Source organism: Corvus cornix, chromosome Z (genome assembly GCF_000738735.6).
Source record: "Corvus cornix cornix isolate S_Up_H32 chromosome Z, ASM73873v5, whole genome shotgun sequence".
NCBI lineage: Eukaryota > Metazoa > Chordata > Aves > Passeriformes > Corvidae > Corvus > Corvus cornix.
Window position 1 is genome coordinate 2,958,120 of NC_046357.1, and position 15,704 is coordinate 2,973,823.

Here is a 15,704-nt window from a genome sequence, read left to right on the forward strand (position 1 = left end):
GCATTTAAATAGCCTTTCACAAATCACTATACATCAAGTTAGTCTTTTCCTGCTATCTGCCTCTGACATCCATTTCAACCCTTCTACAACTATTGTCAAAATACCCTTCTCCAACTTCATCCTTCTACCTACCTGCTTTCCTTCCTTTTCCTCTAACCACCTGATATTTAGCCTCTCTAATCCCTATGAGTAATCGCTTATCATGCAAACAGCTCTTATGCTTCCAGAAAACCCCTCCAGGAATCTCCATTTAACTCAACTATCTTGCATTACCTCCAAAGGTATTTGGATTTAATTTCACTTTTTCAGAGGGAAGAGTAACAACCAATAGCCACCATATCTCACAGAGCAAAGTTTAAACCTCTTATTCAGACAGTTTTTACCACTCAGGTTTGACCACATGACTTGCAGACAATCCAGAAAGAGCCTACATGTTGGACCTATGTCAGACAACTAGGCAGCAGGGGCTGCTAAGGCCATCACCTAGCCATCTCGTGACCCAGCCACATGCTCAAACCATTCTACCCTTTACAGTGAAGGAACAGAAAGAGAAAGCCATTGCTTGTCATCCACTTGCTCAGTGGACAATAGGCACTGTCTCCTGAGTCTCTGATTTTACCCTCTCCCTTTCCTTTGAAGCTTTTGTTGTGAAGCCAAAGTCCAATCTGAATTTCAATACAAGAAAATAATAACCCTAAACACAGTGAAATTCTAAGAAGATACAACATTAACTTTAAAAGGCAGCTGGTTACGGACAAAAACTACAAATTACTTTCTTGTTTATTACAGTGAGTACTTAAAGTTGGATTGGAATAAACTCAGGCTTTTATAGTTCTGAAATTTTCAGTGGAAGCCTGGGTCTAGCAACTCTAGAATAGGCTGGGCTTGTCAGATACCTATGTTTTGCCATGGTTTCATATACGTGAAGGTTTCTGGTGGTGTCAAGGTCATCAACTCATGTTTCCAAAGCAGAAGAAGTATTCATTGTTTTATTGGGGGACTCCATGTCACAGCCTTAGAACAGTGTCAGAAAAAGTTTCGTGTATAGTGTCCTATATGAAGTTTCATGCCTATTATAGGCAGGTGCAGAAACAGAAAAGATGTCTTTCCCCAGGTTACTTTTCCATTCCAAGATCAGGTATTTACAATAAAAAATGTGAACATCAATTTCATAGAATCATAGAATAATTTTTAGTTGGAAGAAAAAAAGTCATTTAATCCAATCCTGATTTAATTCAGAAGGCTCCAAGAAGCCAATACAAAACTTAGCAGATAAGTTTGATATGTTACCACATTAAGATTTTCATAAGCACTTCAGAACATACCCATTAGTCTTCTGTGTTGAGTGTAGTTTTAGCCATAGGCTGATCTGACTTAATTATTGCCTGATGAAGGAACAGCAAATCCTATTCTTTTGGAACAGATGTAGAACATAACACTTTCATTTGTGGTTACAACATGGTTTAGTTTTTTTCTCCCCACACACATGGATATCCATTTGCTGCTAACATAATGTACAATCACGCAGGCATTTTCACACACACGTAACAGCAGACATTCTCCTGCACTTCAGTATCTTGCCTAGTCTACATTGTACAACACACAAGCACACACGCTAAAGAGTAAGAAAATTAAAAATTCAATTAAATTGTCATACCATCAGTACTGTCCTAAATCTAGCTTTTAAATCACCACGAGTTTTTATCATCACATATTTTTTGTCTATAATTACTGTACTTACAACTATCTACCTTGATCCAAGACTGCAGATTTATGCAGAGAAAGGTCTCCCTCATGTGGAAATCTGCCTACCAACTGTAAAATAAAAACTGCATTTTGCTTCTCAATAAAGATTCCATTGCTTAGATTTGCAGATTCATTTGGAGAAAGTATCACTTAGTATATTTTTTACAGTGTTTTCATTCTTAGGAGCTATTATTACAATGTGAAAAAAAAAAACATGTTGCTAAGACAGAATCACAAGAATTTTAAACATATAAAAAGACAGTGAAATACTGTAAGCAAAAGAATGTGAGGGAAATCAATCTAGGCAAAATTCACAGGTTTTGGGATAATCTTGTCTGGCCATGCTGAATACTGTTCAAGATGTTTGCATATATGTGATTTCCATCTATTGCCTTTTCATGATGCAGCAGAACTGTGGCCTAAAATTGTGACTGACTATAAGAGTCAGATTTGACTTAATTGTGTGGTCTGGCAGACTGCAGAGTTTATCTGTTTTGGCTACAAATAGTTATGAATCCTCACATCTAACTGGTGCAGTTCAAAGATAAGTCCGTTCAAATTTTCCATTTCAGAAACTAATTAAGCTCATTTTTAACTCCCTAGTTTCAATGCTCTACAAGAAAAAAAAGGAAAAAAATAAAACTTCTCACTTTGAGAAATACTCACAAATTGTGAGAATACTCCCAATTGTCAGATTTCTTCCCCTAAAACAAATTGACAGATTTGACCCAAAGTGAATGACATCAGTTCTCTTTCGCTGAAAAAAGTCTTTTGAGTTGACCAGGCACATTTTCTTATCTCACTGTTGAACAAAAAAATATAAACCCCTACCACGTTTACAACTGTGGTTCAAATGTCTAAAATGTATTGGCTAGTAAAAAAATTAAAAAGTTGTTCATATACATGCTGTAATAGTAAAACCACAGTAAGATATGATACCTAAGACAAGAAAAGTGCACTTGGATTAGCAGCTTTATTTGGATGGTGTAGAGTTGGCTTGTAGGACTAATTTTTCCTGATCTTGCAGAAAAACTGCAGAATAATTCCTCGATTACTTTCACACTCCCACAGCTGAAATCATTAAGTCTATTGCACTTATTTGTACCATCTCTCCATGCCACACTGGAAAGGAACAGGAAAACTTTTAATTGACTTTTATCATTCCCACCAGGGATATCTTATTTCCTTCCTTCCTTCCCTATTTGTACCTCAAAATACTTAACACCAACTGAAGCCACTATTATTGCTCAAGTACAGTATTTCAATGCCAGGGTAGATGTAATTTGGAAAACAAAGAACTGATTTGTGATCATCAACAGAAAGAGTGGTGGAATAACTGAAAAAGTCATAGGTTTTGGCTGATTTTTAGTTATACTTTAAAGGTATATAAATGGTACAAAAATTTAACATGCATCAGAATTAAGTTTTAAAGTATCACACAAACATCTCTGCTGTAAAGCTATCTGGGGCAGGTTCTCAGTCTTGAAATTTGTCAGGTAGTGGACTGAACTCAGACAATGACATAATCAAACACACTTCCTGTTCATCAGAGACCCTGGTGAGCCATCAATACAATAGAGAATAGAGAATAGAGAATAAGAATTAATCTGTTTCCTTTATTGCTGGCAGTGTTCTTTTTATCCCCTTCAGTTTTAAAATTCATTCACAAGACATAATTCAAGTGCATCTCTAAAAAGAGAAACATGGCATTAACTCCTCATACTGATTAGTATTAATTAGTATTATTTCATAACAATTAAAAAAAATTACCATCCAAATTCCTCAGCTTCTGCACATCTCAGAATTATTTCCCTGATATTTTGAATTTTGTAGTCCTACGAAATCTTTTTGTAAAAGTCACATTTTTATTTATACAATTTAAAAAATCATCAAAAAATGACCCAGTTTCCCTAGAGTGATACATAGTTAAAATGTGAAATACACTGACATTTCCAGCTTGTTCCATGCTTATATGCCATTACAAAGGAATCATAACTTTATGGAACACATAATCCCTTACTCAACAGGAAAGCTCTCTGGCTTGGTTTACGCTCCAAGAAATTTTGTAGCATATCCATTCCATCCAAAGATCCTCCAGGTTTCAAAATGAGGTTTCTGTATTTCATCCCAGCCTGATAGAAGGTAAAGCAGAATGTTAGTACTTCTTATCTTGCCAACTGCCTCTTTTTCTGTATTTGTTGCATATTGAAAAATATACTCATGATAAAACAACGTTTCTCCTTCCAGATTTTCCTAATACCAAATTATGATATACCAGGATATATGACAAGTATAATTTAGATCTGCTGGAAGAACTCAGACGAGCAGAAATTCGACCAATTGTAAAGAAATTATTTTTCTTGTGGTTTTACACTGGTTTTCAAGGTACAATCACAACTTGTCTATAAAGTATAACAAGCACACAACCTCCTCAAAATCCTCAGTGAAGGACTGCCCTTGCGTCTGACAGGCAGGAAGAGGGAACCCAACATCCTTTCTCTAACTGATGATTTCTCTTTCTTTAATCTCTGTTTAGATAACAGACATGATACGTCAGAGATAAGACAGGTATAGCATTGTGGAATGGCATGGCACATACACCTATATAATATACATAGTTGTATATATCATACATACAAACACATCTAACTCACCTATTAAAGTATCTTAAAGAAGATGAGACTTAACTCAGGTTTTAATTTCAGGAAGAAACATTATTGCTCCAGAAAGAATGGATTTCTTTTAAAAAATGAATGAAGTTTCTGAGAAAACAAGTAATGAGGAGTTTCTTAAAAAGAAGTTGTATTTTAAGGAACATATATATATGAAAAACTCTGGGATTCTGAGACATGACTACAAATGAGAAAATGTTATTTTGCATGTAGATGTCCCAAATGCTTCTGATATTGAAGACAATGTTCTTCCTTTTAGTCAGCGTATATACACATACACACTTCCCCCACAACTCAACAGGACCACATTGCTTCCTCATGACTGTACTGTAAAAACAAGGAAAGGTGTTTTTAAGTGATGGACTTCCATGACTTAATTGAACTACCATTTCCATTGTCTGAATTACAGCTGGAAAAATCTAAAATAAAATAAAAATAAATAATAATTTTTTTTAAAATCACTGAAGCACTGATCACACTTCACTATTTTTGTTAGTTTCCTGAGCATCATCAGCAAATTAATATATTGTTCCTTCTAGCTTAAAAGTATTATTTGAGTAGATTTGAGTCTTTGCTGTTGTCCTTTCAGAGTCAGAATACTGCTCAGTTCTAGGGAGACCTGATCTTATTTCAGATAAAGTGCAAGAATTGAGGAGTGTCTGTCTACCAATTAAGTTAGAGTTAATTGTTTGTTGAAGAATTTTATAGATCCAGTCTCTGAAATTAGGCTGTATAATAGTTGCTCAAAACAGAAGGAGAGCTTTTATTCAAACAGGAAAAAGTAAGCCAAATTTCTATAAGCCCTAGTCATAATACCTTAACCATTTCCCTTTTCTGCTGTTCTGAAGACTAGTCTAAGTCTAGATATAATGAAGTACGAGTAACTACAAAAAACATACTGCTATCTAGTATTCATTTATAAAAAATGGTTTGTCCCATCCTGTGGGATGCTATCACAATTATTTGGGTTAAAAGAGAACTAATTTGAAAAGATAGCATTGAAGAGGGAGGGGAAAAAATCTCCACAGCTACCCCTGAAATTATATCAGCATTCACACAAAGTGTTTGTGTGCACATATGCCAGAGAGTAAGTGACACGCATAAATAATCACTTTTCTTCTTCATTTTTTGGCCTGGATAACAGGCCTCACAATAAAAGAGGCATTAGTTGTCTTCCAGCTGTTCCACAAAAATATTCACTTTTACCATAATTAATTTCTTTTCAAAGCCTCCCATACACAGGCAAAGAAAACAAAAATTCTCACAAAAAATTAGAATACAAGGCATCCCTCAGGAGAAGTAAAGGTAACAGACCAATTCTGCCAAACTATAGCTTAGGGCTTTGACCATACAGTCACTCAAAATAGAGTTTTGAGAAAAAAGAGTAAAACTGACAGAACAAAAGTGTGATAGCACTGGAGGGATGTGGGCATGTCAGAACAAAAACCTGACACGAAGTTCCCCAGTTTTGGCACCAGCATCATTAAACATCTTCCCCAAAGTTATAAAAGACAGCATGTCTCACCCCTCCTGAAATACCATTTTTAAGATCCGTGAACAACATTTCATTAAAAGTTATTTTATTTACTCATTTAACTTGACACTTCTTCTCTACTGCTCTTATTTATGAGTGATGAGATTCCCAGTGAAAAAGCAGGTATGCTTATTCTCATATGTACCTGTAATGAATCCCTATCCCTTCACAATTAATCTTTACCTCCAAACCCTATGTCACTTCTTCTCTCAAACGGTGAAGTTGGCTGCTTTCTCCATAAAACCCCTTTTGGGTGTTGTTGGCCTAACCACTGCCTTAGTTTCACAGTCCTACCACATGTATTCTTTGGACTCCTCTCTTTGTCCAGAGAGGTGTTTACTATCTCCATCCTCTAGAGGGATGGACAGTTCTAGAAGTTCTGGTTGCTGTAGTAAGTACAGGGAGGAAAGAAGGCAAATTCCAGGTGAGGAAAAGGACAGTCATGCATTTTCTACTCTCTCCTTTATTTCTCTCTTATACTTCTATCTAAAGGAAGAACTACTGCTGGCAGCTGAATCAAGAACAGAGTTAAGAGGATCAGGAAAACCAAAAGGTCTTTCCTATGATAGAACTCACCTATCTCATCTGCAGCACCTCAACTAATACTATAATCCTATAATCTCTGAGAAACGTTGCCAGAATTGGCAGGACTACTAACCACATTACTATTTAACCTTTTTTTCTGCTGGAGGCAGAAGAGGCTGGAGAATTACTCTAGGGAAAAAAGACCCAGTAAATCTAGAACCTCTTAATGATTTGGACTTCAAAAGGGACTTGGGATTTAAACTGAAGATGAAACAATTTTCACATTATTCTATGCTGTGACAGAAAGCTCAAAATAAATCCAATTTTCTAAATAGTAACTACATAAAAGGACCACAGAGTTGACATACCTAAAATGTAATGGAAATGTAAAAGAAACAGATCACTACTATCATACAGGTTTCACAGCATAATGAATATGCATCTGCTTTTGCAACGGAGGAATGTTTTGTCAGTCTAAAATTACAGCAGAAGGCATTAGACAAGGCAACACAGTATCTTAAAAGTACTACAGTATTAAATATATGATGATTTAATAACTGTATGTTGGGGTTTTAGTTATCCTCCAGCTTTCTTTTTCTCTTAAAGGAATTTTCCCCATACATGTTGCCAGGAGGATGAATTACTAGGTGCTTAGGAAAAACAAAAGACCTGGCCACAGCGGTGGGGTGCATCTGACTACTCTTTTTCACTTGGGTTTGTGGGCAGTCAGTTCCCAGAGTTTGGACAGAGAGAGAGGCTGCTTCTTCGGCTGCCTTCCTCCTACCGGAGAGACCCCGGAATTCCCAAGTCCGTTTTTCCCTGCCCCCCTGGGAGCCAGGCTGCGGCTGCCCTGTCCCCGCCATTGCTTCGAGCCTTTGCTACTCGGTAGCCCCCACCGCGCCCTGCCTGCCCAGACCTCCGGGGGTTCCCACCACAGCTCCTGAGTTTGGATACATCTCGTCTGCCACCCAGGATTTGTGCTTGTCCCTGCTGTTCCAGCCTGCTGTTCCCGAGGGTCCGGCCGGACACTGGGATCGGCTGCCCAGGGGTTTGTGAAGCCTTTGTTCCATCCCTTCCCGGGATCCCAGGCCGCCAGTGCCGCGTGCTCCCCGAGCTCGCTCCGGAGCGCCCCCTGCAGCCGCGGGGGAACCATCGCACCTGCCCTGCTCACCGGGAGCCGCCAGCGCCCCTGCCGGCTGCGAGCGGAACTGCACCCGAGGGGAAAGGGTCTGACAGCCGAGAAGGCTGGGACTGGGTTTGTGATTGTTCGCTGTTACTGCCAGAGTTATTGTTGTTTGTTTGCCTTGTTATACACATATAGATATATAATAGTAAAGAACTGTTATTCCTGTTCCTCATATCTTTGCCTGAAAGCCCCTTAATTTCAAAATTATAATAATTCGGAGGGAAGGGGGTTGCAATTTTTTTCCTTCCATTCCAAGGGAGGCTCCTGCCTTCCTTGGCAGACACCTGTCTTTCATACCAAGACACTGTATTAAAATCCAAGTGCTCTTGGAAATTTTAAGATGATTTTCTTAAAGTTACCTTTACACCTTTTTTTGTTGTTGATCTGAACTTGACAGGTACAGAAGTAGTACTTGAGACATTATACTTATGGATCACGATGGCAGTAAATGTAGTTTCAGAGACAAAGTGCAACAGAAGTGTTTATCAAAAAGTATTCATCACCTACCTTTGGATTCATTATTCCTTCTTGCTTAAAGCAGCTATAAAAGATATCCATGGAAAACACTTCACTCCACAGGTATCCGTAATATTGACCATCATAACCACCTGCCAAATGTCCAAAAGTAGCCGGCATGTTTGTTCCTTGAAAAGCAGATTAACATCAAGTTACTGAAATCCATTATTTCGTTGATGTATACAGCAGTTCAACAATAAATTAATAAGGAATTTATATCAACTACTTTGAAACTTTTAACATAAAGGGTCTGAGTATGTCTCAAAGTATTGAACATACTCTGTTGAAAACAAAGGAAATTCAATTTGCCATTTTAGGCTACTTGTACATCCAACACAGATGTGACAGAACATCTAAAGTGGAATTCATGTCATATCACTCTAAAATATATCCTGCAAAAGGCTAGGTTTTATATTTACCTTAATCTTCCTTCAGAAGAGATCATTAAGATCATCCTAAGTTTCAAAATAATTATTTCAGCTTCATAAAGTAGATTATTCCACAAACAACTCAGTTTTTTGTATGCCAAGCATTACTGAGAAAGAAAAGCATGTTAAATTGAACCATCTGGACATGCTGTACAAAAGCTTTATACTGACATACCTGGGGTGGCAGGAATTCCTAGAATCTCCATACAGTATTTTGCATATTCATCTGATGGGTCAACAGACAGCTTTGTATGCAGTGCCTGGTCAACTTTGCTCAAAACAATCTGACGGAGGGTTAGAAGGCCTAATTGGGTAAAAACATTTAATTAACTGTTGGGGAAGATGAAACAGGAAAGCCTTATAAATATGATTGCCTGACAAAAGATTTTGTGAATATGAAAACTACAGGCAACATCGAAATGAAAGCCACTTTTGAAATACCAAGTCTTAGTTACTGAACAACTGGAAAACAATGGTATGGCCGACTGAAGATAATCCCCTCTTGATGGAACAATACCCTCTGCTTGCAGGCAGGTCCAAGGGTCAGAGCAGACCCTACTAGCTCAGCAGAAGGGGTCCAAAGAGTAGTTTTTAGAAGTTAAGATGTAACACTCTATGGTAATATAAGAACTCTTATAGGCTGTATGTAAATACTATAGGATTTGTATCTTGTATTAGATTGGTTAGTGACAATTAGAATATTCAGTACAGAAGATGATTTATTGTATTGTAACCAGGACTTCAGACATTCCTTTCCTTACTTCTACTTCCACTTCTACTCTTGCTCTTACACTCTCTCTCTCTCTCTCTCACCCACTTACTCTCTTGCTCTCTTGGGCCTGCTCAGAGCTGAGTCTGGCAGCTCTGAGCAGTGCCCCTATACCCACGTCTTTTGCAATAAACCGACTGTGTCCCAAGACCTGCCTATAGAGATCTCCCGTCACCGTCCGTCCTGACCGAACCCGCCCGTAACCTACAATTAACCAGCATCAAAATAGCTGGAGTTTTATTTGCATCTTTCCTTCAAAGATCTCAACATGCATACTAAATTATTAGAACTCTGGAGTTACATCACTTCCATCTGATTTACTCCGCCTACAAAGAGTTGAGAGGCATAGCTTTAATAAAGGAATTATCATGCTAAGCTCCGTCTTTTTGAATATTACTTTCCTCATAGATCAAAACTAAAATAAAGCAGATATTTTAAAAGCAAATTTTAGTATTTAAAATGTTTTCAGCTATCTTCATTTACCATATACCATTTTATTCAGGGCCTACTCAGTTATCTACTCTAAGACACTTCGAAGAAGTTTACACCAAGAACTGCTGCTGCAGCTGCTGTAAGCTTTTTTTAAGGGGCTACAAGATATGAACCTTTACTCAGACAAAATTCTTATGCAGCTAGAGTCTGTACAAACCACAAGCACAAAGACTTCTTGTTCAGGATAGGAAAGGAGTATGAAATAAGCAGGAGTAGCTTAATGATGAATTTGTACCATAAATAGGAAGCTCTGATTATAAGAATAAAGAGGTGGGAGTGATAGAATAATAATGACATGATAGGTAATGACGTGAGATTACAATGTTAATGGAGATACGTAGAAGGTCTACAACAGTCCTGTCTGGGATATGTTACGTCTGTTCAGTAAATTTGCAAATAACTTTCATATCTGTCAAGTGTCGCATGCAAATCAAATGTAGACGATACATATAGATACACTGTATTCAAGCAGAGTGCCTATTCTGGAGTATAAATAAGATAAAGAACCCCACAAAAACCACACCAGACCACAACAGACTACCCTCCTCCACCCCCCAGAAACACCACCAATTTTAAACGAGCAAAGCTGGTAGGTAAAAAAATTTACATGGAGAGGAAAGGTATTTTAGTCATGTAGGTGGCCTGGAAAATCAGAGCTGCTACTGTTTCTGCAAAGAGTTCTGTCATCATAGCCTTTATTAGTGGGGGTACCCATGCAAATAAACCCAGAAAGACAGTGGTAAGTGTACACACAGAAGAAATTTAATAGGCTTGTTACGTTTGTCAGCTTTTAAAACTATATACTTTTATACATATACTGTGGGGAAAAAAAGGCAGAGAGATACCTGTGTTAGCAAGTCTAGAGGCAGCAAGTTTCTCAAGGAGTATGTCTCCAACATGGGTTGCATCTTTATAATGTCTTGACATTTGTTGTAGTGGCTCTTTTTCCCACACCCAATTCTCAAACATTTGTGAAGGTACCTCTACAAAGTCTGTTTCCACATTGGTTCCACTAAACCTCGCAAAATCAGTCTAGAAGAAAAAAGAAGCCATTGAATAAAGCTAAAATAGAAGCCAAGATTTTTAGCAGAATATAACACTTCCAATTTCAACATTTCAGTTTAAATCACAGCAAAAGGAATAATTTGAACGGACCAATAATAATAATAGCAATAATTTAAAAATGAAATTTAAAGAAAGGAGGAAAAAAAGCAGACATAACACTATTATAAAGGAATAAAGTAGACTACTCAGTAGTTAAATACTACATTATCTACTGGTGTAGAACAGTACTTCCATTTTTTTAGTATTATTGATTTTTACCTTTTAGGTTATGACAGCAATACAAATGTTTTTATGCTGTCTTGTGACAATGATATAATTTGGAAATTATTATAGATTTTTGTTGTATTACACCAAAGTAAAATAATAAACTCTAACTATGCACTTAAAAAGTTTATTGCATTGCAGTCTACCACACCTGATACATAGACTTTACTTAACAAACTTATTCTATTAAGCTTTGCCCTATTTGTCATCATTTGTAATATATGTGGTTAACATACAGCACAATTTTTTTAGCCAGTAATAGATGGACTTAAATAAATAAATCCTAGCAACCTTATTCATTAAAAGTTTCAAATCTGACACTTTGATAAAAGAATATTTTTTCTGAAAGCCAAGCACATTAGAACTTTTTTTTTATTTCAGTATCGGCAATAACTTCATGCTTTAAAAGCTCCGCCAATATTAATTTTGAAGAAAAGTTTGTACAGTTAAGAATCCTCACTAAAATATACTCCAAATCCAAATATTTCTAAGAAGTCACCTCTGAAATTGTTCAAATGTTGTTCAAATACACAGAAATTATTTGGTCTCATAGAATCATAGCATCATAAAGGTCAGAAAATACTTTTAAGATTATCAAGTACAACCACCAACCCAGCATCACAACCACATTCACCATTAAGTCACTGAACCATGCCATAAGTCAAATCCCTCGTGATGGGAGAGAATTTTCTAAAAGTCCTTGCAAGGAGTTTCAAAGATAAACGGACACTTTTCCTGGAGTTTCAATGCCACCAGATAGTTGTTTATTAAGTCTTATCAGAGGAACAGAGCCACTAGCGTGACCCAGGTACAGCATAGAGCACAGAAAGCAGGAGAGAAGTCAAATTATCAAGATTTACACGGCCTTTTAAAGATAATTTAACCAATGGTTACAAAAAACGTACATTATTTTCACTTTCCTACCAATTATTCAGTAACACAACTAGGAACTGCGGAATTTTCTATCCAATCATTCCGAACTACTTTTACTGCAGAACATGGAGTAGTAGAAGAAGGAGAAGAAGGTTTAGAGAACAACAACAATCCTCCATTTTGATATTTTTTACTCTTATCTATTTACTACAAAGAGAAGCCCAAAACCTCTAAAATTTCTTACCCTGTGGCAATCTTACATAGTAGTCTATCATCTGATTCACACCACTGTATTTTCTAGTTCTTGTCTGATCGTTGGTAATTTTTTCCAAGGTTGGCAGTTGAAACAGTGTTGTTCAGGGGGGTAAGAACCCTTAAAAACAGGCAGAGAAATATTCTCTGCACTCTGGGTTCCTACAATTAAGCTATTAACCTATGTCCTCAAGTACCATATCCACACAGTTTTTGAATGCTCCCAGGGCTGCTGACTCCACCATTTCCCTGGGTAGATGATTTCAAAGCTTTACAACTCTTTCAGTGAAAAAAATTTTGACTAATATCCAATCTAAACCTCCCCAGGTGCAACTTAAGCCATTTCCTGTCATTGATTGCCTGGGAGAAGAAGCTGGCCCCCATCTGGCTACAGCTTCCTTTCAGGCAGTTGTAAAGAGCGATAAAGTCCCCCCTGAGCCTCCTTTTCTCCAGGATAAACACCCCCAGCTCCCTCAGCTGCTCCTCACAGGACTTGTCCTCCAAATCCCTTCCCACCTCTGTTCCCTTTCTCTGGACTCGCTCCAGCACCTCAATGTCCTTCCTGAACTGAGGGCCCAGAACTGAACACAGCACTTGAGGTGTGGCCTCACCAGTGCCCAGTACAGGGGCACAGTCCCTGCCCTGGTCCGGCTGGCCACACCATTGCTGATCCAGGCCAGGATGCCATTTGCCCTCTTGGCCACCTGGGCACACCCTGGCTGATGTTCAGCTGCTGCTGACCAGCATTCCCAGGTCCTTTTCCACTGGGCCCTTTCCAGCCACTCTGCCCCAGCCTGTGGAGCTGCCTGGGGTTGTTGTGACCCAAGGGCAGGAGCCAGCACTGGGCCTTGTTGAACCTTATGCAACTGGTCTGCTCAGATCCCTCTGTAGAGCCTTCCTATCATCACTCCACCCTTGTCATGTAGTAAGTCCTCCTCCTCTTGCCAGGTCAATTTTATTTTCTTTTCCTTCTCATCAACATACTAACAAAACATTTATGTGCTAAAAGAAAAAGAATTCTCTGTTGTCCTCTCTACGAGATGTTGATATTCTTACAGTCCACCCTCCAGTGGAAAATAGATGCTCACAGGATTACACACTTTTGAACTTACTTTCTTGCAGGGTTACCAAAAAAAGCAGGTATAATACAGGACATAACCTTGAACTGACATCTGTGTCAACATGCATGTGTCTTCCTCTCACGTCTTCAGAAGAACAACACAAAAGGAGTAAAACTTTGGTTTTTGTTTATTCCTGCAGGCTGCCCAAATCCACAGTTGTAACAGGCTGGCCCTTCTTACTATCCTTGCTGAATAGCAGCTCTGAAGAACAGCTAGGAAGCATCAGCTTCAGGGAAGAAATGGTGATAGAAGTGGCTAGAGCAAAAAGCAAGTGACCTTCAGATACCTTCATTTACCCATATCCAAGTGCACCACACTAACAAAAAACATCAAGACAATTTGGTTTGAAGTTACTTCAAGAGCTCTCCTTCCTGAACAACTTAAACAAATTCCCTCCCTGCCCTGATCTCACTCTCCAACAGTATATGTCACTTTTCCAGTACATTACTTAATCAGACCTTTACCAGCAGCTCACAAATTCCCTCCCAGTCTCATCCTTGCACAGCATTTAATTGTCAAGTCTTAACATGCTTAAACAAATCATCATATGAAACAAGACAGTGCTTTGTACACACAAATTCCAGAGGACAGGATGTTCTTATGTGGGACTAGTGAGTTTCCACACATGCAAATAACTATTTACATACAATACAGAAGAAGTCAGCATGGCAGCTGGGCACACAGAAAACACCAGAGCAGTGCAAGAAACAACTGGAAAGCAGGCCTCTCTGATCTGTGTGCAATTCCATAGCAACTGAAGTACATATGCATTGGAATTGCTGGCTTCAGCTGCCCTGAAGGGACTCCAAAACACCCAGGCACATCCTCACTGGTTGTCCAAATGTTGCAGTCAGTTTTGTACCATTTTATAACAATGCCAATTGTGCTTCATTTATATATAGCTTCTATACTGTCTAGGTTTTATTCTTCAATTTTTGATATCAGAAACACCTATTACAGGGTGAAGATGATAAATAATAACTATATTTTTACCTTTAAGATGATTAAAAAGTATCTAAGCAAGTCTACCTATTTATTAACTCTGTATTTAATATATGGATTTCTGTGATTATGTTGTTTCTTTATTCTGCAGTCCCAGTCTCTAGGATCATGGTCAAAAAATCTAATGTGGGTCACTTCTTCCTTGATTTTATTATTTTGTATTTGCTTATACAGAAGATAAAGGAAGTGCTACACAAAATCTGAATTTGTAGATAACTATGTGAATTTTTTGGTGTGTGAATACTGACACTCATGTCTTTCTGAAATATAAAATTTTCATTAGGCTAATAATAAATGTATCATTTGGCAGTATCAATTTTACATGTAAGTAAAAATGAAAACAGCAAGTTTACAACTTTTTTAGTATCCTGATGGAAAATCTGAAACTACCTTCAGTTCTTTCTGGTCACTGCAATAAACCTAACCTGTTAGATAGGAGAAAACAAAACAGCTCAGGCAAGACCTGTTTTATGCTTGTGGTGTCAAGACGGATAGGTCTCAATGTACTAAATGCCAAAATGCTGGAGGTCATCTAGCCTCAGAAATTATTTTCATTCCTAGGCACAGCAACCTGTTTTTGTTTCTAATACATAGTATGAAACAAGAAGTAATAAAAAGTCCTCTGAACAAAGCCATGACTGAGCATCTTCTTCACCTTACCTGTGATGAGTGAATAGACTCCTGCATGATGCAAATGCAAAAGTACATGTTCCTACAAAAATGTTTTTCATAAGAAGATGTATTTATTGCTTCAGTTTTAAATCAATATTAAAACAAAAAACAACCTGATGCTTTAAAAAATAACCAGAACTCTGAATATGCGCTTTACTAAAATTAGAAACCACCAAAACAGACCTATACCTTGCTTTGAGACAGCGGAGAAAGAAGTAAGTCTTACACTGGAATAGAAACATCACTAACCTGTGCACATATCTGATGCATTACATGACCAAATTCATGGAAGTAAGTCTTTACTTCATCATGCCGCAGCAGCGATGGCCGATCCGATGCTGGCTTTGTGAAGTTGGTTACCAGAGCAGCTACAGACATCAATCTGCTGCCATCGGAGAGGAGACAGCCAGGTTGTAGACCAAAGCAGGCTGCATGCCCATACTTTCCCTCTCTGTATAAGAAAATATATCAGACACTACCTTCAAACCACAGCCCTGCTCACCAGAATGGCAAAGCCTATTCAAGAACAGGGACAGTCAGTCAGTGTCTCTACACAAAAAATGTACATCTTTTCATGGCTTCTAAGA

The 15,704-nt window shown here is 38.0% G+C and overlaps 1 protein-coding gene across 3 annotated transcripts in view; it reads right to left on the bottom strand.

The window, feature by feature from the left end:
• Positions 1-3,094: 3,094 nt before the first annotated feature.
• NLN (neurolysin) overlaps positions 3,095-15,704 on the bottom strand; it is a 38,957-nt gene continuing 26,347 nt past the window's right edge. Inside the window, exons 9-14 of one of the 3 annotated variants that reach the window (XR_005603791.1) lie at positions 15,367-15,568; positions 10,714-10,900; positions 8,783-8,911; positions 8,171-8,307; positions 4,401-4,508; positions 3,809-3,878 (exon numbers count right to left, since the gene is read on the bottom strand). Coding sequence is in view for 2 of the 3 variants with exons in the window: in XM_010395339.4 (XP_010393641.1) it covers positions 3,744-3,878; positions 8,171-8,307; positions 8,783-8,911; positions 10,714-10,900; positions 15,367-15,568 (790 nt within the window). In the remaining variant the exon portion in view is untranslated. Of the gene's footprint in view, positions 3,879-4,400; positions 4,509-8,170; positions 8,308-8,782; positions 8,912-10,713; positions 10,901-15,366; positions 15,569-15,704 lie in introns of all 3 variants that reach the window. The other 2 variants (XM_010395339.4, XM_039566633.1) reach the window with 2 other exon arrangements.